The 25224-nt window shown below is 50.0% G+C and overlaps 1 protein-coding gene and 1 non-coding gene across 5 annotated transcripts; both read left to right on the top strand.

Annotated features, from left to right (window-relative positions):
- CHD4 (chromodomain helicase DNA binding protein 4) lies at positions 1-25219 on the top strand. Of its 4 annotated transcripts, XM_068142004.1 has the most exons (40): positions 1-92; positions 1085-1246; positions 3151-3278; positions 3474-3665; positions 3900-4018; positions 4428-4669; positions 4756-4883; positions 5008-5143; positions 5544-5725; positions 6206-6445; positions 7054-7257; positions 7361-7566; positions 7802-7933; positions 8230-8326; positions 8714-8905; positions 8986-9186; positions 10247-10384; positions 14520-14641; positions 14793-14966; positions 15289-15430; positions 15884-16015; positions 16126-16243; positions 16451-16575; positions 16866-17103; positions 17264-17436; positions 17595-17775; positions 17875-17961; positions 18117-18205; positions 18288-18421; positions 19454-19598; positions 20284-20449; positions 21492-21601; positions 21819-21951; positions 22180-22257; positions 22365-22502; positions 22599-22707; positions 22992-23124; positions 23905-24100; positions 24208-24380; positions 24497-24514. In XM_068142004.1, exons 2-40 carry the CDS (start codon positions 1150-1152, stop codon positions 24512-24514), a joined length of 5748 nt encoding a protein of 1915 aa, XP_067998105.1. In that variant the 5' UTR covers positions 1-92; positions 1085-1149. The 4 variants fall into 4 exon arrangements, with proteins under 4 accessions (XP_067998105.1, XP_067998102.1, XP_067998103.1 ...); XM_068142001.1 differs by having other exon boundaries at positions 18120-18205; positions 24208-25219; XM_068142002.1 differs by having other exon boundaries at positions 21822-21951; positions 24208-25219.
- Positions 20477-20616, top strand: LOC137443302 (small Cajal body-specific RNA 11). The gene has a single exon (XR_010987858.1). It is a non-coding gene; the product is annotated as a small Cajal body-specific RNA 11 (non-coding RNA).
- Positions 25220-25224: the final 5 nt, after the last annotated feature.

The following is a 25224-nucleotide window of genomic DNA, read 5'->3' as shown; positions in this document are numbered from 1 at the left end:
GGTTTTTTCCCCTTTAAGAGGCGGTGCCGGGGTCGGAGCCATTTTCCCTTTAGCAGCAGCAGCGGCGGCGGCGGCGGCGAGAGAGGAGCTGGGTGAGGAGCCGGGAGGGGACGCGGGTGCGTGGGGCCTTCCGCCGCTTCGCGGGGCGTCGCTGCTGGCGGGCGCCCCTTGGGCCCCGGCCGCGGCTGCCTGCCCCGGGGCCGCTGCCGCAGGACGCTTTCTCCCCTTTCCCTGCCCGGCACCGCGCCGGGGATCCGCCACACCGGCGGTCCCCGCGGCCCCTGGCCGCTGCCCGCCGCTCCTCTTGGCGCCCGTCCCCGAGCAGGGGCCGCCCGTCCCCGCATGGCAGCCGGACTTCCCCGGCCCCACCCTGCGCCCCCGCCCGGGGACCGTGCCCCGGCGAGACGCTGCCCCCTCCCCGCCCCCCGCGCGCTGCCCCCGCCCTGCGGCGTGCGGCCCCGCTCCGGGCGGGGGCGCGGGTGCAGCGGGCAAGCGGAGCGGGGCTGCCGGCGCCGCCGAGCCTGCCCTGCCTTTTGTGTGGCGCCGGCGGCGGTGGAGCAGGAGGGCGAAGCTGGCCTGGCTCTCCGGCCGCGGCAGTGCCGTTCAGGGGCCGGTGCGCTAAGTTTGGAGACTGCCGGCAGCGCTAGTTCCGCTGCTGCCCGCCGTACCGGGCCCTTCTCAGGCTGTCCGTTACCTTCCTCGGCTCGCTGACAGCCTTCGGGCTGGCCCGAGATCTGCTGTGGAAAGCCCAGCTGCCTGCCCTGTCTCGCTAACCTTCTCCCGGCCCAAGGTAGAAACAACGGAGGGCAGCTGGCGGCAGAGCCCCGGAGAATTTTGCTGTAGGACAGCTGGTTTGGCTAACTTGCCAGAGATGAGTTGCTCGCTCAGTTTATTTAGTGTCTTCAAAACCTGCTTCATCACAACTCTCGTGCTGATACTTGCTGCCAATGTTGCTGTTATCCGTAGGCTCCAAAGCCAGCAGAGCTGCTGTCTAAGCTTTCTCGAGGATCCTCTTGGTAGCACTATTGCTTGGGAAAACGGAGTTTGAGTCTGCTATAACTTTCTCTTTTTCTTTTCGATGAAGTACTGGCTTGGCTGGTGAGAAGATAACACCCTGCAAAAGCCCAGGCCTCCCCCTGCTTGGAGGACATGGCATCGGGCATCGGATCTCCGTCACCATGCTCAGGGGGCAGCGATGATGATGAGATGGAGATCCTGTTGAACAACGCTCTGCCCCAGCATCCTGGTATGGAGAGCTTGCAGGGCATGCATGTGAAACGGGGGTGATGCTGGTCTCAAGCTGAATGTGTAGTTCGTGATGGAATGGGTTGTGTTGTGTTGTTGGCTTTTTTTCTTGCTACTAGTCACATGTGTGGGTTTGATTTTGATCCTCGGGTCCTAGTGTGACTGCGCAGTGCGAGGCTCGCGGCTTTGTCCGATGGAGCTGACTTGGTCCCGAGGCATACCAGGTTGTCAGTGCCCGTGCTTTGAGAAGGTGCAAGGGGTGGAGGCAAAGCATCCAGCTCTGACAGGGTACCAAAATGCCTGCGAGTTCCGTGCTTTGTGAACGGGGAGGTGGCAAGGAGGGGGCTGTATGTGGAAGGCAGGGTGCCTGGGAACTCAGGCCGGCTGACGTCCAGAGCAAACTGCCCTGGGCTGTTGCGTGACCCACTTTCATTCATCACCACACCCAATTATTGAGGTTTCTTATGGTTCTTGCTCCGTGCTGCCTGCTCACCTTTGCTTTTCTTATAGTCTTTGTACCTTGCCTTTTCCCTGCTGTTTGCATCCTCGTTAGCAGCATGAGACTTGAGTTAGAGCTCTGGGTACTCTTTTGGTTTGCGGTTTTTTGTTGCTGCTGCTGATGCTCTGTGGACCTACATCTGGATTCTGCCTTTCCTTGTGAAAGGAAATAATATGCTGGATAGTAAGACGAGTTTGAGCTTTCCTACTAACTCGTGCTGTAGAGTTGTAGTGTCAGATAAGAGAAACGTCGTGGGCTTTTTGGGTTTGGCCTTTTTTCTTAACTGTTGACTCTAGGGTTTTCTGGCACCTCTGAAGTCTTAGACAGAAGGGGACTGTCAGTAAGCCTTACAAGGAAAAATCTTGGTGAAGAAAAACGGTTAAAATCACTGCAAACCAGAGAGCTGTAGGTAATATGTTGGAAGGGATGGGACACTAGAGGCTTTAGATCAGAACTTGGGGGAGAAGAGGAGGTGGGATCCCTGAAGGACCTGGTGGGAGTGAAGAGACATTCCTTGCTTGGGAATATGGCAGGGACCAGGTGCGGGACCCTAGGCTCTGAGAGCTCAGCTTCTGCTATTTCACCCCCGGCTGCCGTCGCTGCTGTGACCTGTGGTTTCCTCCGTCCTGCCCAGCTCCTGTGGTCAGGAGGCCATTTTCCCTTGGAGGCAGAAGGAGTGTGTGCGGTGGGCGGGGCGGCGAAGGAGGGCGGCTGGCAGTGCTGCTCCTGCAGCCTGCCACAAAGGGAAGGAAGGGCTGGCTGGCTGCCCCTGCCCCCCGGGCGAAGGGAGGGGGTGCACAGATGGGAGCAGGCGGTGGTGAGGAGCTGGCATGTGTTCCTCTGGGTGGGCAGTCAGCTTGCTAGCGATTGGTGCAAAAGGAAGGGCTTGAGAGGAGGTTGTGTCAAATTCAGGTGGAAAGAGTTACTGAGTAACATCCTTGCCGTGAAGGAAGACAAGTTACTGGGCTGTATTTTTGCGTGTGGGTGGAGGATGCTCTGTACTGCTGGAGAGGGTGGATAGTTGTGGGGCTTGTTTTCTGGAGGCCCATGGACTGAAACAGTATCCTAGCCAGGTTCCCAAATGTACTTGCCATTTAGTCTCCTTCAGAGATGTGGCCATTTATTCAGTGTTCTTGTCTCTTCCTGTTGGGTTATGGTGATCTCCTGCTTTCAGAAAGAATGTTATGGAAATGGTGGGGGCAGGAGGCAGAGAGAAAACTGGGGGGGTAACATCAGTGACTTCCTATGTCTCCTGTGATCCCTAACAGAGTAAGCAGCTGTGTGCTTCTTGCTGCATACTTACAAATGTAGAAGTGCTTGCAAGTTGAGTGGTGGCTGTGAGAAGTGGGCTGTGCTATGACACGCAGGTAGAGCTTGAATGAGACATGTTGGCTCTTCCCCTCCAGAGCCTGAAGAAGAGCCAGAAGAAGAGCTTCTATCAGAGGCTGAGACGCCCAAAATCAAGAAGAAGAAGAAACCCAAGAAGCTAAAGGAACCCAAAGTGCCCAAGCTCAGCAAGCGTCAGAAGAAGGAGGTAAGGGAAAGGATGCCTAAGGTCACGCTCTAAAATATGGACACAGGGGGTGAGGGTGCTTACATTTGTTGGCCTCTGGCAGCAGTCCTTCATATGAACCCTCTTGGATTCATACAGTCTTGGGAAGAGTGGTGGTTAGTGCTTATCCAGGGTATTTTCCTCACAAATGCCTGATCTCTCTCCCTTCCTCCCCAGCTGGGGGACAGCTCTGGTGAGGGGAATGAGTTTGTGGAGGAAGAGGAGGAGGTTCTGCGCTCTGACAGTGAGGGCAGTGACTACACTCCAGGGAAAAAGAAGAAGAAGAAATTAGGGCCCAAGAAAGAAAAGAAAAACAAAGCCAAGCGCAAGGAGGAGGAAGAAGAAGAGGAAGAAGATGATGACTCAAAGGTGAGATGCTACCCTGCTGACTAATTACTCACTTCTCATTTCCTTTTACCTGATACTGGGGATCGCTGTGGTCTTCATTGTTGATGATGATGTTCTGCTGAGGCAGCAATTGATTCCTCACAAAAAAATCTCCCAGTCCTGACCCATTGGATCATCTGTAGATGTGTGGAGGTTCTCTTTCCCAGAGCAGAGCTAGAGCTTTTTCTCAGAGTTGCTGCCATTCTCTTTGCACAGGAGCCAAAATCATCTGCTCAGCTCCTGGAAGACTGGGGCATGGAGGATATTGATCATATCTTCACGGAGGAGGATTACCGCACGCTCACCAACTACAAAGCTTTCAGCCAGTTTGTCAGGTGAACTACAAGCCTGCACTTGGAAGGTCTCTGAAGCAAAAAAGAACAAAAAAGATGGGATGGGGACCAGGTTCTGTGTTTTGGGAACCTTAAAGCACTTTAAAGACACTGGCAAAAACTGAAGCAAAACAGTTGAGTCACATCTGTTATGTTTTGTGTGATGGAGATAATGCAGGTCCTCACTCTTCCTTCCTTCCTGCACTAAACTCCATTTCACTTTCCAAGCCCATGAATATTTGCATTCTTCAGGAAGAGTGCAGGATGGGAGTGGAGACGTTCATTGGCCGTTGAGATCAGAGATTAGCAAGGAATGTAGTTGGAGATGGAGGTGCTGATGAGGGTGGCAGTGGGGAGGAATAATGAGTTCTTGTTTAGGGTGGTTTGGTAACTCTTCCCTAATTGTCTGCAGGCCACTTATTGCAGCCAAGAACCCTAAGATAGCAGTGTCGAAGATGATGATGGTTCTGGGAGCCAAATGGAGGGAGTTCAGCACGAACAACCCCTTCAAGGGAAGCTCAGGTGCATCAGTGGCAGCTGCTGCGGCTGCAGCTGTTGCAGTAGTGGAGAGCATGGTGACAAATGTGGATACTGTCCTGCCGCAGCCTCCTGTGGAAGTGCCACTCAGGAAAGCCAAGACGAAGGAGGGCAAAGGTGAGGTGAAGAGCCTGGCAGCATGGTGCAGGGCGAGCGGTGTCAGAGTTGTAGTCCTTCTGACTTGCAGGCTCCTCTGTTCCCAGGACCCAATGCCCGGCGGAAGCCGAAGGCCAGTCCTCGTATTCCTGATATCAAGAAACCCAAAACAAAGAAGGTGGCACCTTTGAAGATCAAGCTGGGAGGCTTTGGTTCCAAGCGTAAAAGGTCATCGGTAGGTGACACTGACTCCTGGGCTTGAAGTGGAGGTGGTGCTGTGCTAGAAACACTGGGGTGCAGGTCTGCGCGCTGCCCTCAGCGTGTGTGCCTGAGCAGCTGCTTTTCCTTGCCTGCCTCAGAGTGAAGATGATGATCTGGATGTGGAGTCAGACTTTGATGATGCCAGCATCAACAGCTACTCGGTATCAGACGGGTCCACGAGCCGCAGCAGCCGCAGCCGCAAAAAACTCAAAGCTGGGAAGAAGAAAAAGAAAGGTACCCGTGCTGGCTGCCCGTGGGAGGCAGAGGCACAGCTAAGGGTGTAGGAGGAGCACTCTGGCCACTTAACAGCATACTCGTGGGAGAAGAGTTGTTTGAGAAGGAGCAGCCTGATAATGTACTTAATAAGGAAAATATTTTCAGGAATCCTTCCTGGTCTAGCTAGTGCTGAGGTTTTCTGGCCTCAACTACACTTCTAGTTGGTGAAAGGATGCACAAAGGGGCTTGTTTTACTCCTGTGCCAGATCTTGCTCCCTGCTCTTTTGCTTACACAGAGCGAGAGTTTGGGATTCTGGATCTCTATATTACTGTATAGACTTTCGAGAGGACCTTTCCTTGCTGTAGGAAGCCTGTGCCTGTGGCTTGGACTGCTGTAACTCCTCACCACCCTCTGCAGGTGAGGAGGACTCCACAGTGGCTGTGGATGGCTATGAGACCGATCACCAGGACTACTGTGAGGTGTGCCAGCAGGGAGGAGAAATTATACTGTGTGATACCTGCCCTCGTGCCTACCACATGGTCTGCCTAGACCCAGACATGGAGAAAGCCCCAGAAGGCAAATGGAGCTGCCCACACTGTGTGAGTTTACACTGTGTTGTCCTTAACAACTCTGCAAGAGATCATAGAGGGGGACATCAGGTGACTCAAGGCTGCTCTTCATAGTGTCATAGTAGCATTCAGGGTTGGAAGGGACCACAAGGATCATCTAGTTCCAACCCCCCTGCCATGGGCAGGGACACCCCACACTAGGTCAGGCTGGCCAGAGCCTCATCCAGCCTGGGCTTAAACACCTCCAGGGACGGGGCCTCGACCACCTCCCTGGACAACCCATTCCAGGGTTTTACCACTCTCATGGTGAAGAACCTCCTCCTCACATCCAGCCTGAATCTCCCCACCTCCAGCTTCATTCCATTCCCCCTAGTCCTATCACTACCTGAGATCCTGAGAAGTCCTTCCCCAGCCTTCCTGTAGGCCCCCTTCAGATACTGGAAGGCCACAATTAGGTAATAAAATCACAAATGCTTGATTTTTGGGTTTATGGTTTTCCCTTTCATATAGGAAAAAGAGGGCATTCAGTGGGAAGCAAAGGAGGATAACTCCGAAGGTGAAGAAATCCTGGAGGATGTTGTTGGAGATGCTGAGGAAGAGGATGACCACCATATGGAGTTCTGTAGAGTCTGCAAGGACGGGGGAGAACTGCTGTGCTGTGATGCCTGTCCTTCATCCTATCACATCCACTGTTTGAATCCCCCGTTGCCAGAGATTCCCAACGGAGAGTGGCTGTGTCCTCGCTGCACTGTGAGTTTCTACCAGTACCATTCTATTGATACAAGAGATGATGGATCTAATCCCTTTGGAGTATCACATTTTCCCAGAGATGCTTAGGTCTCATGAGATTCCATCTCCTTTCATGCTTTTCTGAGAGAAATGTCACACTTTTCCAGGAAGTCCCTGAAGTGAGGGATTATGAATGATATTAGGTGCTCTGACTAGATGCTAAGGACTCCTAAGATGGTGAACAAGAGAGGCTGTGCCAGGTGGTAGTTGTACAGCAAAATGTTTTCTGTGTGAACTTCCAGTGGAGGTGTGGTTGGATAGGCTGCTGGCCTTGTCAAGCCTACCAGTTTTTGCAGTTCAGGTAGTACTTCAGAATTGGTGTGGCCCCTTTCTCAGCTACAGTCAGATACTGACTTCAGTTTGGTGTTTTTTCAGCCTTAGGGGGGGAAAAAAGACAAACTGCAGAAAGCTCAAAGCAATGCTGTAGGTTCAAGATGAAATCATCTGAGTTCAAACCAGCAAATTCCACAGGCATATGAGGAGGAGAACTCTGACTCTGTTTCTGCTCCTCAGCACACACATGCTAATTAATGTATGCTCTGATGTAATGAGCTCTGTTAACTTTTCAGTGCCCAGCTTTGAAAGGCAAGGTGCAGAAGATCTTGATCTGGAAATGGGGCCAGCCCCCAGTTGGCCCACCACCACCTCGTCCACCTGATGCAGACCCCAATGCTCCTCCCCCTAAACCCCTGGAGGGTAGACCTGAAAGACAGTTCTTTGTCAAGTGGCAGGGCATGTCCTACTGGCACTGCTCCTGGGTGTCAGAGCTGCAGGTGAGTGGAGGGCTCTGAGCATCATGAGGGTGGGCAGCTGGTGGAAGATACCTTGGGTATGTAAGGAGAGAGCACCTCTTAACCGCTTCTGTCGCAACTGCAGCTGGAGCTGCACTGCCAGGTGATGTTCCGTAACTACCAGCGCAAGAACGACATGGATGAGCCACCCTCGGGGGACTTCGGCGGGGAGGAGGAGAAGAGCCGCAAGAGGAAGAACAAGGACCCCAAGTACGCGGAGATGGAGGAGCGCTTCTACCGATACGGGATCAAGCCGGAGTGGATGATGATCCACAGGATCCTTAATCATAGGTAGGGGAGGTGGCAAAGAGGATTTCCAGCTAAGACCTTAAGTGGGGCTGAAGGAGAGCAGATGAGCTAAACAGCAGCGTGGCTGGGACAGTGGGGCTTCTGTTGTTTGCATGACCAACGTTGTTGTTCTGATGCTTCACTGAAGGGCTCCTTTCCTTCTCCCCTCATTGATGTGACTGGGGGAGTACTGTCATTTTACTGTGCCTGAGGACTTACTGCAGACTTTCTTCTGCAGTGTGGATAAGAAGGGGAATGTTCACTATTTGATCAAATGGAGAGACCTGCCCTATGACCAGGCGTCCTGGGAAAGCGAAGATGTTGATATCCAAGATTATGACCTCTACAAGCAAGCCTACTGGAATCACAGGTCAGAGAAGTATCTAGAAGGTTGTGTTCCTTTCCCTCCCATCATGAGAAAACATGGGGAGTATGTCAGCCTCTAGCACTGGCTGGACTCCTGTATGGAGGTAGCCAAGAAGTGTCATTGTTGCTGGTGCATTGTTCTTTCGTATGGGAACTTTGTGCTTCTTTACCAGTTCTTGAGGGTTCCAACCCTGTCCTTGAGACTGTTTGAGTTGGATGATTGCCCTCCTGTTCTTTGCAAGAATTTCTCCTCCATCTGTTAGAGAAGCCTTTAAAGGTGCACGCTCTGTCTCTGCACAGGGAGCTGATGAGAGGTGAAGAGGGCAGGCCTGGTAAGAAGCTAAAGAAAGTGAAGATGCGGAAACTGGAAAGGCCTCCTGAAACTCCCACAGTGGATGTAAGTCACTTCTTATGGCTTAAGAGCCTTGTGATCTAGCTGTTTATTCTGGGGACACAGGCAGGGAAATAGGAAACAGGAGTGAAGAGCATATGGTTCAAAATTGAATAGGTTTTAAAACCTTCAGACAAAGGCCTCCCTTGTCTGTTGGATGAGACACTGGCAGGCAGGTGGTGAAAGGCTTTGGTTAAAAACAAGCAAACCCAAACCCCAGAACTTTCTTGGCAGACACCTTTTGGCCACTTGGGACTTTTTTTCTGCTGCTAGCCTGGTCATCATCTGTGAAGTCTCATCTGTGCTGGGGTATAATTGGGTGACTGGAAAAGTAGACTTGGTGGCTGCCTAGCTAAGGTGAAGTATCTCAACTCTTCCTCCTTTCTGCTGTAGCCAACGGTGAAATATGACCGGCAGCCAGAGTACCTGGACGTGACAGGGGGGACCCTGCATCCCTACCAACTGGAAGGACTGAACTGGCTCCGCTTCTCCTGGGCCCAGGGCACAGATACAATCCTGGCTGATGAGATGGGTCTGGGAAAGACTGTGCAGACAGCTGTGTTCCTCTATTCCTTATACAAGGAGGTGAGAGCTCAGAGAGCCCTACCCAGGGAGATTCTGCCGGTGGTTGCCTTCATCTAATGCTCTTGCTTAACTCTTCGTAGGGCCACTCAAAGGGTCCCTTCTTGGTGAGTGCCCCACTGTCCACAATCATCAACTGGGAAAGAGAATTTGAAATGTGGGCCCCGGATATGTATGTGGTGACCTATGTTGGGGACAAAGACAGCAGGGCTATCATCCGTGAGAACGAGTTCACCTTTGAGGATAATGCTATCCGTGGAGGCAAGAAGGCATCCAGAATGAAGGTACAGAACTCTGCTGCAATGGAAGCCTGAACTGGCTGAATGGAAGGCTGAGACTGGCTTTCAGCAGCTGAGATTCAGAGACTCGGGGAACTCAAGGGGGCTACAAGGGGGCTGCAGAGGAACTGTTCACAAAGGCTTCAGCGACAGGGCGAGGGGCAGTGGTATGAAATTAGGAGATTCAGATTGGATGTTAGGAACAAGTTCTGCACTGTGAGGGTGGTAGAACACTGCAACAAGCTGCCCAGGGAGGTAGTTGATGCCCCATCCCTCCAGATATTCAAGGTCAGGCTGGACAAGGCTCTGAGCAAGCTGCTTTAGTGGAGGATGAACGCTCCTAGGTAACTCAGTAGTGGAAAGAGTTGACTAAGATAACAGGGACTGCAGACAAGTCCCTCTGTCTCTTCTGCTTAATCTGATAAATTGCATTGTGTGCCCAGACAAGAAGGAAGAGCCTGACTTGGGTGGCTAGGTTTTGTAGAATTTGGTCTTCATAGTAAAAGCAAGATGGGAGTTAAAGCTTTAATTGGGCACTTTGTTTCCCTTGAAATGGAACTGCATTAAGTACTGAGAGTAATTTAAAGTTCCACAATAAACAACTCAAAAAAGCTAAGACTTAAAGCTGAGCTGCTCCTCTCCATATCTCAATTCCTTAATGACTATTTGATAAACTTTTCTATTACAACAGTATTTGGTAACTGGGGGGTTGAAGAGAGGCAGAGGTGTGGTGCTGAGGCATGTGGCTTAGCACCAGACGTGGTAGAGTTAGATAATGGTTGGACTCCAAGGTCTCTTCCAACCAGAACACTTGTGACCTGTCCAGAAGCAGGAGGTGCTAACAGGGTTGGGAGACTTACATGTGTGAAGAGTGATGGTGGATTCTAAAGGCTGGAATGGTGTGGGCAGCATTTTGAATTTGTGACAAGAAGCTGTGGGTGTGAAAAGTGTTTGATGTGCTGTTTGACCAGGGATCATCAACATCATTTGAAGGAGAAACACTGCATCTGCTCTGTTTTGGGGCATTGTCCTGTTCCATTACCATGCTCCTCTTTTCTCTTTGTAGAAGGAGGCTGCTGTCAAGTTCCACGTGCTTCTCACCTCCTATGAGCTGATCACCATTGATATGGCCATACTAGGCTCTATTGACTGGGCCTGTCTCATTGTGGATGAAGCTCACAGACTGAAAAACAACCAGTCAAAGGTACACAGACCCATGGGTGGTGTGTAGGCATGGCATATGTGGGCAGAGAGTGGTCAGAAGATGGGGTAGCCGCTTGTGATGACATGAATTGGTCACACGTAGCCATTTGTTTAGCAGTAAATCTGTGTTACTTGGTTCTGGTGTGGCCCCAGAGTAGCAACAAAGGATCTGGGGAGCAAGTCCTCTGAGGAGCAGCTGAAGGAAATGGGGTTGTTTAGCCTAGAGAAAAGGAGTCTGAGGGGAGAACCTTCTTGCTCTCTACAACTCCCTGAAAAGGAGGTTGGTGCTAGGTGGGTGTTGGTCTCTTCTCTCTAGCAACAAATGATGGGACAAGAGGAAACAACTTCAAGTTTCCCCAGGGAAGCTTTGGGTTGGCTACTAGAAGAAACTTCTTAACTGAAAGGGTTTTCAAACGTTGGAACAGGCTGCCCAAGGAGGTGGTTGAATCCCTATCCCTGGGGGTGTTTGAAAGATGCAGAGAACTGGTGCTGAGGGTATAGGGTGCAGTGGTGCTAAGGGTGCAGAAGTGTGGTTTAGCACTAGACTTAGCAGAGTTAGATGATTGTTGGACTTGATCTTAAAGGTCTTTTCCAACTGAAAGGATTCTATGATTTAAAAAAACCAAACCACCTTAACATCCTTCATTTGAAGGTTATCATTGGCAACAGTTTCACTTTTATACATGACTGGTTACATCCGTTCCTCTGTGGGTGAATAGGCAATTGGTGTATGCCGGAACAGAGCAAAACCTGGCTGTCACTGTTGCTCTCAGACACAAGCTGACTTCTCTGAAAGCAGATTATAGATGTTCACTGCCTCTCTTCTGAAAAAGTTTAGCATGCTGAGGATAAAAAGCTGCAGAGACCCAGGAAACCATAGCCCAGTCAGCCTCAGCTCCATCCCTGGAAAGGTGATGGAACGATTCATTCTGGAGGTCATCTCTAACCATGTGGAGGAAAAGGAGGATTATCAGGAATATTTGTCACAGATTCCTGAAGGGGAATCATGCTTGACCCATCTGATAGCCTTCTGTGATAGTGTGGCCAGCTGGGTAGATGAGGCCAGAGCAGTGGATGTTGCCTGCCTTGCATTTGACAGTGTTTCCTGTAACATCCTCATAGGGAGGCTTAGGAACTGGGAGTTAGATGAGTGGAGGTGAGGTGGGTTAAGAGCTGGCTGAAAGACAGAGCTCAGAGGGTTGTGGTCAATGGTGAAGGGTCTAGTTGGAGCCCTGTAATCAGTGGTATTCCCCAGAGGTCAGTACTGGGTCCAGCCTTGTCTGACCTATTCATCAGTGACCTGACTGAAGGCAGAGTGGAGCCTCAGCCAGTTTGTGATGGTACCAAACTGGGAGGAGTGGCTGACACCCTGTCAGGCTGTGCTGTCCTTCAGACCTGGACAGGCTGGGAGCTGGGCAGAGGAGAACCTTATGAAGTTCAACAAGGGCAAGTGTAGGGTCCTGCATCTGTGGAGGAGCAACCCCATGGACCAGGACAGGTGAGGATTTGACCTGCTGGAGAGCAGCCTGCAAAGGAGGACTTGCAAGTGCTGTTGGACAAGTTCACCATGGGCCAGCAATGTGCCCTGGTGGTCAAGAAGATCAGTGGTGTGACCAGCAGGTTGAGGGAGGTTCTTCTGCTCTGATGAGGAGAAGCTTCTTTGCTTTGAGGGTGCTGGAGCAATGGAGCCCAAAGAGGTTGTGGGGTATCCTTCTCTGGAGACTTTCAGAACCTGCCAGGACATTGCAGTCTTGGGCAACCTGCTCTAGGTGACTCTGCTTTAGCAGGGCGATTGGACAAGATGATCTTCAGAGGTCCCTTCCTTACCCCTACTACCCAATGATTCTAGGAGCCCAAGTCTTCTGTTTTTGGAGTAGGATCTGTGTTCATCTAGCTTTGTGACAGAACTGATCAGATGTTACACAAAGGTGAAGATGTGGGAAAAGTTGTTCAAAACTGCCTGGGTAGATGCTGCAAGCCATAGAGCTGCTTTTGTCTGAGTTTGCACCTTAACCAACATTGCTTGATTGAGCTCAATAGATTTGACTGAGCCCCTCCCTTGTCCCTTAATTCTGGTCTTCATTTGTCTGTTCAGCTAGGAACAAGTTTTTTACCATGAGGGTGCTGGAACACAGCAACAGGTTGTCCAGGAAAGTAGTTAAGGTCCCATCCCTGGAGATGTTCAAGGTCAGGCTGGACAAGGCTGTGAGCAAGCTGATCTAGTGGGGGATGTCACTGCAGACTGCAGGGGGGTTGGACCTGTGGAGGTCCCTTCCAGCCCAAACCATTCTGTGATTGTGAAGTAGGCTGAAAACAATTATTACTGGAAATCTGGTTTTATAGCTTCTTGGAGACAAAATTATCTCAATTTCCTCTCTATTCTTTCTTTTTAAAATGGTTTTAGCTTTTTGGATCTTGGCCTGAGGCATCACAGCTGTACTTACAGTCCAGTTTCCAGATCTTTTCTTGGCAGCACTAAGCCTGGATGCCACCCTGTGCATGGAGTGGAAATTATTTGAAGTACTAATGAATGCTTACTATTAATATTCATTAACTGAAAGAGTATGTAAAGGCTGAAGGTTGCACTGTGACTGATAGTTATAGTTGGTTATTCACCAAAGCTGTGAAATCTACCTTTATCTAGAGCAGTTTCCTGTCCTGTAAGGCTGTCTTGGTCAGCCTGCTCCAGCTGGAGGAGTCCCTGCTGACAGCAGGGGGGGTTGAACAAGATGAGGTTTGAGGGTCCCATGCAATCTATGAATCAGTAGACAGGTCAGATGCTTCTTGACAGATTGTGGTTCTCTACCAAAGGTCTGCATCTAGAATCAGTAACTTCCATCTTTGATTCTGAGAGGAATACAGGTTTTTGACTATGTAAAAAAATTAATCCCTGTGGAGGCAACTAGAAGGCTGCTCCTGGTTTGATAACTGAAACATAAGAGGTGGTGCTGGTGGTTTTCTTTGTTCTGTGGTTTGGTTTGGGTTTGTTTGCAATCTAGTATGAGCTACCCTCATTGAGTTTGACTTTGTATTGTGCCAAGTGTAAAACAAGGAAAGAAGTGGCCAGGCTGATAAATAAACCCCTGCTGTATTGTACCATGGTCACCAGCACAAACTGCTACTTGTCCTTTACAGTTCAGTACTTCAACTACTTGCTGCCTCTGATTTGAAATGGCTTCATTGTTGGGAAAACCAACACAAATTACCTTAAAGAGACCCTGGCAAATTCTGAGCTCTTTCTCCTCTGCTTGTTCAGAGCTCTGGAACACTGCCAGAGTTGATAGGAATAGGAAGAGTGACTTGGCTATTTCTAGAATTCTCAGGGCAGGGTAATTGTGAGAATGTGGAACACTGATTTAGCAAAAAAAAGAGGTGGTGTAGCAGTGTGGACATGACTGGTGGTGTGACAGAGCCCATAACTTAGAGCAAAGGACACCTACCAGCACCTGATGGCTTGTAGGATTTGCAGTAGTCCTGTTTTAGCTGCGCAGAGCCATGGCCAAATGCTAGGGTCTAGATGACCCTGACAGAAGTGTGAACTACATGGAGCTGTTACCCAAACAGCTGGTGTGAGCTACACTGAACACTAGCTTGGTGTCAACCCATTTCTAGGTTTTTTTTTTTTTCTCTTTAGATATAAGCCCAAGGGTCCAGAGGAGGCCAGGGCTGGGGGCTGGGTTGGCTCAGCCTGGAGAAGAGAAGGCTCCAGGCAGATGTAGTAGCAGCCTTCCAGTGCCTGAAGGGAGCTGCAAAAAGGCTGCAGAGGGACTGTTTGCAAGGACCTGCAGTGATAGGACAAGGGACAATGGCTTGAAATGAGAGGAGATTTAGATTGGATGTTATGAACAAGTTGTACCCTGTGAGGGTGGTGGAACACTGCAGCAGGTTGCCCAGGGAAGTGGTTTAGGCCCCATGCCTGGAAATCTTCAAGGTCAGGCTGGACAAGGCTCCGTGCCAGCTGCTCTAGTGGAGGATGTCCCTGCTGACTGCAGGAGGGTTTGGACTGGATGACCTTTGGAGGTCCCTTCCAGCCCAAACCATTCTATGACTTAATGAGCCTTTGACATATTTGGGGGTGGGGAGTGTTGTGTGGTTGGTTTTTTTTTCCCACCATTTCTTCCCTGTCCTCTTTCCAGTTCTTCCGTGTGCTCAATGGTTACTCACTCCAGCACAAGCTGCTGCTTACAGGAACTCCCCTGCAGAACAACCTGGAAGAACTGTTTCACCTGCTGAACTTTTTGACACCAGAGAGATTCCAGTATGTCGTGCAGTGCAAGTCAGCTTTGCTTGTCTTGTCACTCTGATCCCCTTCATTGATTTTAGTTATTTATTTATTTACACACCCCCCACGTGTTATTTTAGAAGCTTTTTTTCTTGGTGGCTTTTGCTGACTGTCTGTTTCTCTGCAGTAACTTGGAGGGCTTCCTAGAAGAGTTTGCAGATATTGCCAAGGAAGATCAGATCAAGAAGCTGCATGACATGCTTGGCCCACACATGCTGAGGCGTCTCAAAGCTGATGTTTTCAAGAATATGCCATCTAAGACTGAACTCATTGTCAGAGTGGAGTTGAGCCCCATGCAGAAGTGAGTGGGAGGTTGAAGAGAGCACCTGCTGTTGAGCTACTGTTGCCCTGTTTTACTGTTCCAAAGAGGATGCTGAAACAGCCTTATCCTCACTATAGGCCTTTCTACCCAGTGCATGGGAGGAAGATTTCCTGCTGCCTCTGTAGCAGAGGGAAGACTAATCCTGTGCTCTGATGTAAGGGATAAAGATATAGTGAATGCTGGTGGCAGAGCCTAGGTAGCTGGCAGGTAATGCCAGGAGCTGTGCAGAGTTCAGCAGGAGAGTATGTTAGACTCTCATGAAGGGTGTCTGAGTCTTGTCTTTTCTTTTTCCCCTTTCCAGGAAATACTACAAATACATTTTGACAAGGAACTTTGAGGCACTGAACGCACGGGGTGGTGGTAACCAAGTCTCCTTGCTCAATGTTGTTATGGATCTGAAGAAGTGTTGTAACCACCCCTACCTCTTTCCTGTAGCTGCTATGGTACGTGCAGTCATTTACACTGTGTAAGCAGATTGCCTGCTGGCTCTTATCAGGAAGATAGTTAGCTTTCTAGCAAAGCCTGGAGGGAGTCCCCTTCAATCTTTCTGCTTCCATGGTTTCTCATCCTGTTCTGTAGACCCTTTCCTTTTCCAGTGTCTTTACATGACAGGTAGGAGCATCTTGTGACTTGTGCAAGAAGGTGAAGACAGTAAGAATTAGGGATCAAGTCAGTAAGAAAGATGGGCATCTAGAAGTGAAACTGCAAGAGAAGAGTCACAAGCTACCTCTGATTGTGTGAACAGTGCTCTGTGTTATGGCTGTGCCAAGCTAGATGGCCAGGTGTGAGTCTGTGTCTGATGAGCACAGCTAGGGTCTGTAGGCAGAGCTATGTCTCCAAGTTGTTTTCATCTCCATGCCTCACCCCTTACTCCCTTTCTCTGTTTTTCTCCTCAGGAAGCTCCAAAAATGCCAAATGGTATGTATGATGGGAGTGCACTGATTCGAGCCTCTGGGAAGCTGTTGCTGCTCCAGAAGATGTTGAAGAACCTTAAGGAAGGAGGTCACAGGGTGCTCATATTCTCTCAGGTATGTGGGAAAGAGCTTAAGGCTGGGAACTTCCGGAGAGCAGAGCCTGTTGATCTGATATTCCCCTGTGCCTCCTCACCCTTCTGTGATGGTGTTTTTCTGATCTGCAGATGACTAAAATGCTGGACCTCCTGGAAGACTTTCTGGAACATGAAGGGTACAAATACGAGCGCATCGATGGAGGGATCACAGGGAACATGCGGCAGGAGGCGATCGATCGCTTCAATGGTATGGGATCCGCCTGCAAGGGAAAGCTGTGGCCTTGTGTGTGCTTAGCACTCAGCATGGCAGGGGTGTGGCCCAAGTCCCTCATTACTCTCCTGGAATCTTTAATAGTGATTTTCCCCTCAGCTGATGTGGATCAGATACAAAAATCCTTATTTGAGTAATGCACTCCCCCTTGATTATTTGTTGTTCTCTCCTTTTCCTCCTAAGCTCCTGGTGCTCAGCAGTTCTGCTTTCTGCTTTCAACCCGAGCTGGGGGTCTTGGTATTAACTTGGCTACAGCGGATACTGTGATTATCTATGATTCAGACTGGAACCCCCACAATGATATCCAGGTGAGTCTGAAGGAGACCACTTGCTGTAGAGTAATCCTGAGGATGAGGGGAAGTGGAATCATTAGGAGGAGTGAAGGAATGTGAGACTTCCCCTCTAGAAATGTGCACAGTTAGAGCAGTGGAGATGGGTAGAGATGGGAAGTGAAGTATGGAGGGTTCTTACAGGGCCTAGCCTTTGCTAATGTTAAGAGACAACACGAAGGCAACTGGGAAGCTTGTGGAGGTAGGTGGGGTGTATCAGGCTGCTACTTGTGTAGCTCCAGACTGTTCTGAGCACCTCTGTTTTCTAGGCCTTCAGTCGTGCCCACAGAATTGGACAGAACAAGAAAGTGATGATTTACCGCTTTGTGACGAGGGCCTCGGTGGAGGAGCGTATCACTCAGGTGGCCAAGAAGAAAATGATGCTAACTCATCTGGTAGTGAGGCCAGGGTTGGGCTCCAAGACAGGCTCCATGTCCAAGCAGGAACTTGATGACATTCTCAAATTTGGCACTGAAGAGCTCTTCAAGGATGAGGCTACTGAGGGGGGTGAGTTCCTGGGAGTAGAACTGAAGAAGGTGGGGAGGCCTGAATCCTTATTTAGCAAGGCACAGAGCTGACTGTAGCTCTACAGAGAGATCTAGGGTGGCATTCCCTTTCCTAGTCCCTTGAGATCCACACAACAGCTGTGCCTGTGCTCTTCCCTCAGGAGATAACAAAGAAGGTGAGGACAGCAGTGTCATCCACTATGATGACAAAGCAATTGAGCGTCTCCTGGATCGGAACCAGGATGAAACAGAAGATACAGAACTTCAGGGCATGAATGAGTATCTCAGCTCCTTCAAGGTGGCCCAGTATGTGGTCCGTGAAGAGGAGATGGGGGTGAGTATGAGGTGGATGTCAGCTGGTATCTTCTGCTGACTGATGTAGGATCAGTGAAGTAAACTGAGCTCTGACGCTTTCAAGGGCGAGCAGGCATGTACCTCCTGAGGCTGGGATCCAGAGTGTAGGGCTCTAAGTTTGCTACCTCTCTGTGGCAGGAGGAAGAGGAGGTGGAACGGGAGATCATTAAGCAGGAGGAGTCGGTGGATCCTGATTACTGGGAGAAGCTGCTGCGGCACCATTACGAGCAGCAGCAGGAGGACCTGGCCAGGAACCTGGGCAAGGGAAAGCGCATTCGCAAGCAGGTGAACTACAACGACGGCTCCCAGGAGGACAGAGGTATGGGCCCCAGCAACCTGGGGGAGAGCTTGGTGTGAGTGCAGGCTGCTGGCAGGTAACAGAGTAGCCTCTCAGGCTCACGTGCTGCTTTTCTTTCAGACTGGCAGGATGATCAGTCAGATAATCAGTCAGACTACTCCGTTGCTTCTGAAGAAGGAGACGAGGACTTTGACGAGAGGTCTGAAGGTAAGTGCTAGTGAAGCCAGAGATCCTGGGTGTGAGGCAGCTGGGACTTGGTCTAGGTGATTGATCCGCTTTGTGACGCTGCTCTGCAAGGGAAGTAGTCACACAACATGGTGCTGTGTGCTTTCTCTGCTCCTTAGTTGCATTTTTCTCTTCAGCAGCTCGTCGGCCTAGCCGCAAAGGCCTGAGGAACGATAAGGATAAGCCTCTGCCTCCCTTACTTGCCCGTGTAGGAGGAAACATTGAAGTAAGTAGCGCCAGGGTAGATGTTGGCATCCTGGCTGTGTCTGTGTGGATCTTGCCATACCTGTCTGACTTCTCCATTCTAGGTGCTGGGTTTCAATGCCCGGCAGCGCAAAGCCTTCCTCAACGCTATCATGCGCTATGGAATGCCACCTCAGGATGCCTTCACCACTCAATGGCTTGTCCGGGACCTCCGTGGCAAGTCAGAGAAAGAGTTCAAGTGAGTCTGCTTTAGGCAGGGATGGAGGACTGGCAACACCTAGACCCTCTGGGGACAAATGAGAGTTGGTCCTTTTCTGACCTTTCCTTGGAGCCTGCATTTCCTTAATGTGTGAGCTGATTCTTTGCGAGGAAGCGAAGCATAAGCTGGAAGAGACTGAAGGGTTGTTCCTAATTCTCTTCTTGGGACTTGACTCATCAGTCGCCAGAAACAAATGCTTGTAGAGGAGTGGCATGACTGTGAAAGTATGTAAAGAATACTCTTCCCAAGTCCTTTGTGGACTTAGGGTTGTTTCTGGCTCCAGAGGAGGGGTAAGATCAGAGTGTACAAGAATGGCCTATCCCTCAAAGGGAAAAAGATTCTGGGGAGGGAATTGGCAGGTCTCATAGATAGGGCTTTAAACTAGTTTCGAAGGGGGAAGGGGTTGAAACCAGTCCCCCCAGGCTGGGTCTGGGGGTGATAAGCCAGAGGTTAAACCAGCAGCCCGGATGAAGTGCATGTACACTATGGGTCCTTCAAGTGGCTCAGTTGGTAGTGCATCAGACCCTTAATAGGAAAGTCGTGAGTTCAAAGCCTGCAGTGGGCAGTAGTGTCTTCCCTACTCTAGTCATGAGGTCTGGGGTGACAGGTTGGACTCGATGATCTTTGAGGTCCCTTCCAACCTTAGGAATACTGAATACTGAAAGCCCTGTGTCCTTTATGTATGTAGGAATTCTGTCTGGAAACTTCCCCTTGATGGAGCCTGGAACCCTTGTTCCTGTGGGCTAGGAGTCTTGGAGTGATTTTCTTTACGTGTTGGAAGGGCTCTGATAATTCAGGTTGCCCAGTGAGGTAGCTGAGGCTCCATCCCTGGAGATACTAAAGGCCAGGCTTGACAAGGCTCTGAGCAACCTGATCTAGCAGAGGATGTCTGGGCTGAGTGCAGAGGTGGTTGGACTAGATGGCCTTTGGAGGTCTCTTCCAACCCAACCCATTCTCTGTCTGCAGCTAACCCATTTTACAGTCTAATTACTTGTCCCTTAACTGCTCCAGGGCCTACGTCTCGCTGTTCATGCGCCACTTGTGCGAGCCTGGAGCCGACGGCGCAGAGACCTTTGCGGACGGAGTCCCACGGGAAGGCCTCTCCCGCCAGCACGTTCTCACGCGCATCGGGGTCATGTCGCTCATACGCAAAAAGGTGGGTGCCCAGCACTGGGGCAGCCTTGGATTTGCATGCAGCTTCTGGTCACTGGGCTCCTTGGCTAGGTCCTCTCCTTCCACACGTTTTTCTTGTGTTGAGTGGTGTGTCTCCTGGTTTCAGGATGGTCTTTGTAACTGTGGGGGGTTGAAAATTCCCCCCAAACATAAAATTGCCAGGGCAGCCCAGCTGGAAGCAAATAAAGCTGTGTTTACACAGTCTAGAATGAAATGCAATGAATCCATACAAAACTGACATATTTACAGGTATTTACTATTGATACACAGCACAAGAACCCCACTGGACAAACCAGGGGAGCTAATTGCTTTCCCCTTCCCTGCTCCCTACCCCTCCCTGTACACAAGGGACTTGAGAAGGAGCAGAGAGTTATTTGTTAGCCATAAGAACACAGCCAAGGTCAGTAAAAGCCAGCAGAAGCACAAGTTAGTATCTGCTAGCACGAGGAAGCTGAAAAGAAAGTTAGGCTCTACAGACCACATTTGTTAGTAGTCTATTCAATGGGATTGTTTAGAACTTACCATTATTTTCCTCCTCACATCCAGTGGTGATTTACTTACATTCTACCACTTTCTGTTCAAGATCTGTGGAAAACTTTCCAGACACAGCCTGAGACTACCACAGTAACACTCCTCCAAAGAGATGCCTTTCCCTTCCTCTTGTGCAGGTGCAGGAATTTGAGCACGTGAATGGCCGTTGGAGCATGCCAGAGCTGGCAGAGATAGAGGAGAACAAGAAACTTTCACAGCCAAGCTCACCCTCTCCTAAAACTCCAACTCCTTCGACACCAGGGGACACGCAGCCAAACACACCTGCCCCTGTCCCTCCACCTGGTGAGAGTTCCTCTCTTGCACAGCCCTGTGTCCTGACCTCATCTTTGTGCTCCCCCTCACCAGAACCGTGGTGGTGGGGCCTGGGGGTGGACACAGATCAACTTACCTCTCGTGTTAGGAGGGCTAACAAAGACGTGTGCAAGCCCTTAAAGGCAGGAGAGGACACCAGCTTTCCTTGAGCTGACACCAGTGAGAAGAACCTAGCATTTGTAGTGACCAGTAAAGGGGCAGGGCATCTTAACTGTGTTACAGAATGATAGGGGTTGGAAGTGATCTCTAAAGGGCATCCAGTCCAACTTCCCAGACAAAGCAGGGTCACCTACAGTGAATCACATAGGAACATGGTCAGGTGGCTTTGGAATGCCTCCAGAGAGACTCCACCTCTCTGAGCATCCTGCTCCAGTGCTTTGCCACCCTCAAAGGGAAGATTTCCACCGCCCATGTTCATGGAACTTCATTAAGTTCCAGTTTGTGTCCATTGCCCCTTGCCCTGTCACTGGACATCACTGAGAAGAGTCTGGCTCCATCCTCCTGCTATTCACCCTTTAGGTATGATAAGCAGAAATGAGATCCCCCTCAGTCTCCTCCAGGCTAAACAGCCTCAGCTCTCAGCCTTTCCTCGTAAGATGGATGTTCCAGTCCCCTTGGAATCTTTGTAGCCCTTTGTGGGTCTCACTCCAGTAGATCCCAGTCTCTTGAACTGAGGGGGCCCAGGACTGGACACAATACTCCAGATGTGGCCTTACCAGAGCAGGGTAGAGCAAGAGAACCTCCCTTTACCTGCTGGCCGCACTTTTCTTAATGCACCCCAAGATGACACTGGTCTCAGCTGTGAGGAGGGTGCACTTCTGTGGTACATCAGTACTCAAAGATCCTCCAGAGCTGCTCTCCAGCAGGTCAGCTGAGTGGTGTTCATCCCACTTTGGGCTGAATCTCTGGGAGTAAAGGAGATACATGCTTGGTAATGGTGAGGGGAAGACCTTTCTGATGGTTTCTCTCCTCCTTTTGTCTGCTGTGTGTCTCTGGGGTGGGCAATATACAGAAGAAGGAGTAAAAGCAGAAGAAGGAGCTGGTGCCAAGGAGGCAGGAGAGTCATCTGAATCAGAGAAAGAGCTTAGTGCCTCTGCTGCTGAAACAGAGGTGCCTATGGAGGTGAGTGTTGGGTTGCTTGTTTACTTCCTGCAGATGTCTCTTCTGCCCTTTTCTGTTCAGCTGCTGAGACAGAGCTGAGTTCTTGGAAAGATATTTAAAGATTCTTCTTGGGTCCTCAGAACTGGTCTGGCAGTTCTGTGTGGTTTTGCTCTCCAGACTGCTGTGACTCTGTTCACTGCAGTGCTTCACCTTACCTCTCATTGATGTCTGTCCTCAGCAGTGTGCCCAGCCTGCAGAGACACCACCACAAGAAGCAAAATCCCCAGTCAACTCCACAGAAACAGATGAAAAGAAAGAGGAACCAGAGGTGAAGGAAAGACCAGATGAGCCAATGGAAGTGGAAAGCAAAGGTATTTCTAGGGAAGCTGTTTAATACCTAGAGGAGCAATGAAACCCCCCCTCCCCTTCAAGTATTCTTCTGCTGTTTCATCTTCTCTGCTGCAGCGCTTCATCTTAAATGAGCGTAACTGCAGACAACCAGTGCTCCACTACTGTAAATGGGGTTAGGGAACAGTATTAGCTTTCACAGGCTGCAGAACAAAACCTTGGACTTTCTGTGTTCCCCTTCTCTCCTGCAGCTGACTTGGAGAAAGTGGAAGACAGGCCACCAGCTGAGAATCCCTCTGAACCTGCTATAATTGCCCTGGATGAGAAAGGCAAGTCAGGACAATTCCATTCTCCTTGGCCTGCTCTTGCAAGGATTCCTCGTGGGTCTGACTTGCTCTGGTAACTGCCACATTCTAATAATTTGCTGTGTGTACAGATGAGAAGAAAGAGGATGACAAGAGAGATGTGGTGATGCTGCAGAATGGAGAGATGCTGAAAGAGTCAGCAGACGAAAGGCACAAGAAGGCAGTGAAGCAGCGCTTCATGTTCAACATAGCAGATGGTGGCTTCACTGGTATGAGAAATCTTTGTGGACTTGAACTCCTTGGTTTGCTTCGGTTTGCGCTCATGAAATAACCTCCAAGGCTTTTGGTGTCTCTTGCCTTTCCAGAGCTGCATTCACTCTGGCAGAATGAAGAGCGGGCTGCAACTGTTACAAAGAAGACCTATGAGATCTGGCACCGACGTCATGACTACTGGCTTCTTGCTGGGATCATCAAGTATCCTTACCCTGATGATCCAGTTTTCTCTCTTTATGCATAAACTATCAGAGTGAAGGTGACTCTCCTGGCTCTGGTCTACGTTAAGAGAAAATGCTTTGTTGTCTTTCACAAGAGTGAAAGCTGTGGTGGGAGGAGGACATAGCTCTCATTTCTTTCCCTTGGCTCCTCTTCCTCCCTTCACTGCACCCCCTTTTCCCCACTCCCTTGAGAACTGTATCTGCCTGGGCTGTGTCTTCCCTTGTTCTCACTGCCTTTGTTTGCCTGAGCTCATCCCATCTCAGTCATGGCTATGCCCGTTGGCAGGATATTCAGAATGATCCACGTTACGCCATCCTCAACGAACCCTTCAAGGGCGAGATGAACAGGGGTAACTTCCTGGAAATAAAGAATAAGTTCTTGGCAAGGAGATTTAAGGTAAGGATCTGTCTCTCCAGCTAGATGGACTGTTTACGAAGAGCTTGTTGGGTTGAATTTCTACTGAGAAGATGAAGGCTTCTGCAGTACCTGTCATTTTCAGTGGGGAGAGTAAAAATCCTAGGATGATGCAGTAGCTCCAGGAGAGGCTCTTCCTTTACTCTAGAAATGGGGGGCTTTGGTCAGTGTGTGCTTTCCCAATGCTTGTTGAACAACTGCTGTGCAGAAGGCTTCAATTTGTTTTCCTTACAGCTTAGTGTGCCTAAGAACTGGGGAACACAGTATGGATTGATACAAGGCTTGCTCTCAGTCTCTGCCTTGGCCTATTAGGGTCAATTCCAAACTTAGTTTTGGGAGTGATTTTAAGACTAACATGAACAAGGGCCATGTGGTTCTCACTCTTGGGGCAAAATGGTCATTTTAGTCTGGCTAATCAGTTCTGCACGACCAGATGGATTTGTCCAAAAGTCCTTGACGTGCCCAACAGCTTTTAGACTCTTCCTATAAGTAGCATGGGATGTTTCTCACTGGAGTTCAAAGAGTAAACTATCAAACAAGTTGATCTGAGGAGGTATGAGAATCTTCAGAGTCTTCTGTTAAACTGGAATGCAGCCTGGTTTTGTGTACCTGGCCTAGCTCAATGGAGCTCTTAATTGGTTTGGGCAATTTAGGCTTTACTCAGTATGAGCAGAAGCTGCTGAAAGGTTCAGCTGCACAATCTCACCTCAGAAAAGAACTAATCAGGAGAAACTGGATCCTTATTACTGCCTCATCTTTCAGCTCCTGGAGCAAGCACTGGTGATTGAGGAGCAGCTGCGTCGAGCTGCCTACCTGAACATGTCAGAAGACCCATCTCATCCATCTATGGCTCTGAACACACGTTTTGCAGAGGTGGAATGCCTGGCTGAGAGCCATCAGCACCTATCCAAGGAGTCAATGGCCGGGAATAAACCAGCCAATGCTGTGCTGCACAAAGGTGATGCAGGGTGTGGGATAGGTGCTTAGCATCTCTGCCCACTCTAGACTTTGCCCTCTGGGGTTGCCCCCTTTCCCATCCTAACAGATGTCCTGTGTCTGTTCCAGTTCTGAAGCAGCTGGAGGAGCTTCTGAGTGACATGAAGGCAGATGTCACCCGTTTGCCTGCCACCATTGCCCGTATCCCTCCCGTGGCAGTGCGCCTGCAGATGTCAGAGCGCAACATCCTCAGCCGGCTGGCCAACCGCAGCAGCGAGCCCCCACCCCCACCTCCCCAGCAAGTACGTACCCTCTCTGCTCAGTGAGAGCTGTTAGGGGAGGACTGGAGGCTCTCTGGGGAAAGCCAGGCTCCCTTGACCAGCCCTTGACTCTCAGATCATCTGTTCTCACCTTACAGGTGGCCCAGCAGCAGTGAGTCCCTGGCCCAGTGCTGTTGACCTTTTGGCCAAGCTGAAGTGACCCCTGTCCCCCTCTCACCCTATCCCTTTCACACTCTACCCCTCTGCCTGACATTCCTGACTGGGTGCTGTTTCCCTCCTGGAAGCTGCTACACAAGTCTCTGGGAGGAGAAGAAACTCCTCCCTCTGCAGCCAGCCTGTTAGAGCGAGGAGTGTGTTTAGGAGAGAGGGGGATGGATGATGGACTCTGTACATAGTGACTGGAGGCCCCAGCGCCCTGTCTGTTACACGGAGAACCTGGCTGTGGTTGCTTGCTGCCTCCACCTGGAATTCCAGGTTTTGTTTTGGTTTTTAGGTTATGTTTGGTGTTTGTTTTTGTTTTCTTTTTTTTTTTAATTTGTGCTGTTTGGATTTGATTTTATTCTGTTGCTTTCTTTCTTTGTGTGTTTTTTAATTATTTTTATTATGTCTGAGTTTGTTTACTGAGATGAGTGTGCAGGCAAGACCAAGTAACAGCCAGGACTTGAGACAAAGCTACCTCCATCAAGATCCTTTTTAATACAAAAACTGACTCGATGTGTCCACTAATAAGCAGCCTGAAGACAGAAAAAAACAACCAACAAACACACACAAAAAAAAGGAAAAAAAAATATAATAAAAACAACCACACACCCGAGAAAAACCTTGGTAAAACTGAAAAAATAAAGTTTCCTTGTATTTTATTTTG

The sequence above is a fragment of the Melanerpes formicivorus genome, unplaced genomic scaffold (genome assembly GCF_026170545.1).
Source record: "Melanerpes formicivorus ecotype bairdi unplaced genomic scaffold, bMelFor1.0.p_v2 SCAF_8, whole genome shotgun sequence".
In the NCBI taxonomy this organism is placed as follows: Eukaryota; Metazoa; Chordata; class Aves; order Piciformes; family Picidae; genus Melanerpes; species Melanerpes formicivorus.
The sequence above is the reverse complement of the archived record's forward strand: the minus strand, read 5'-3'. Positions and strand labels throughout refer to the sequence as shown.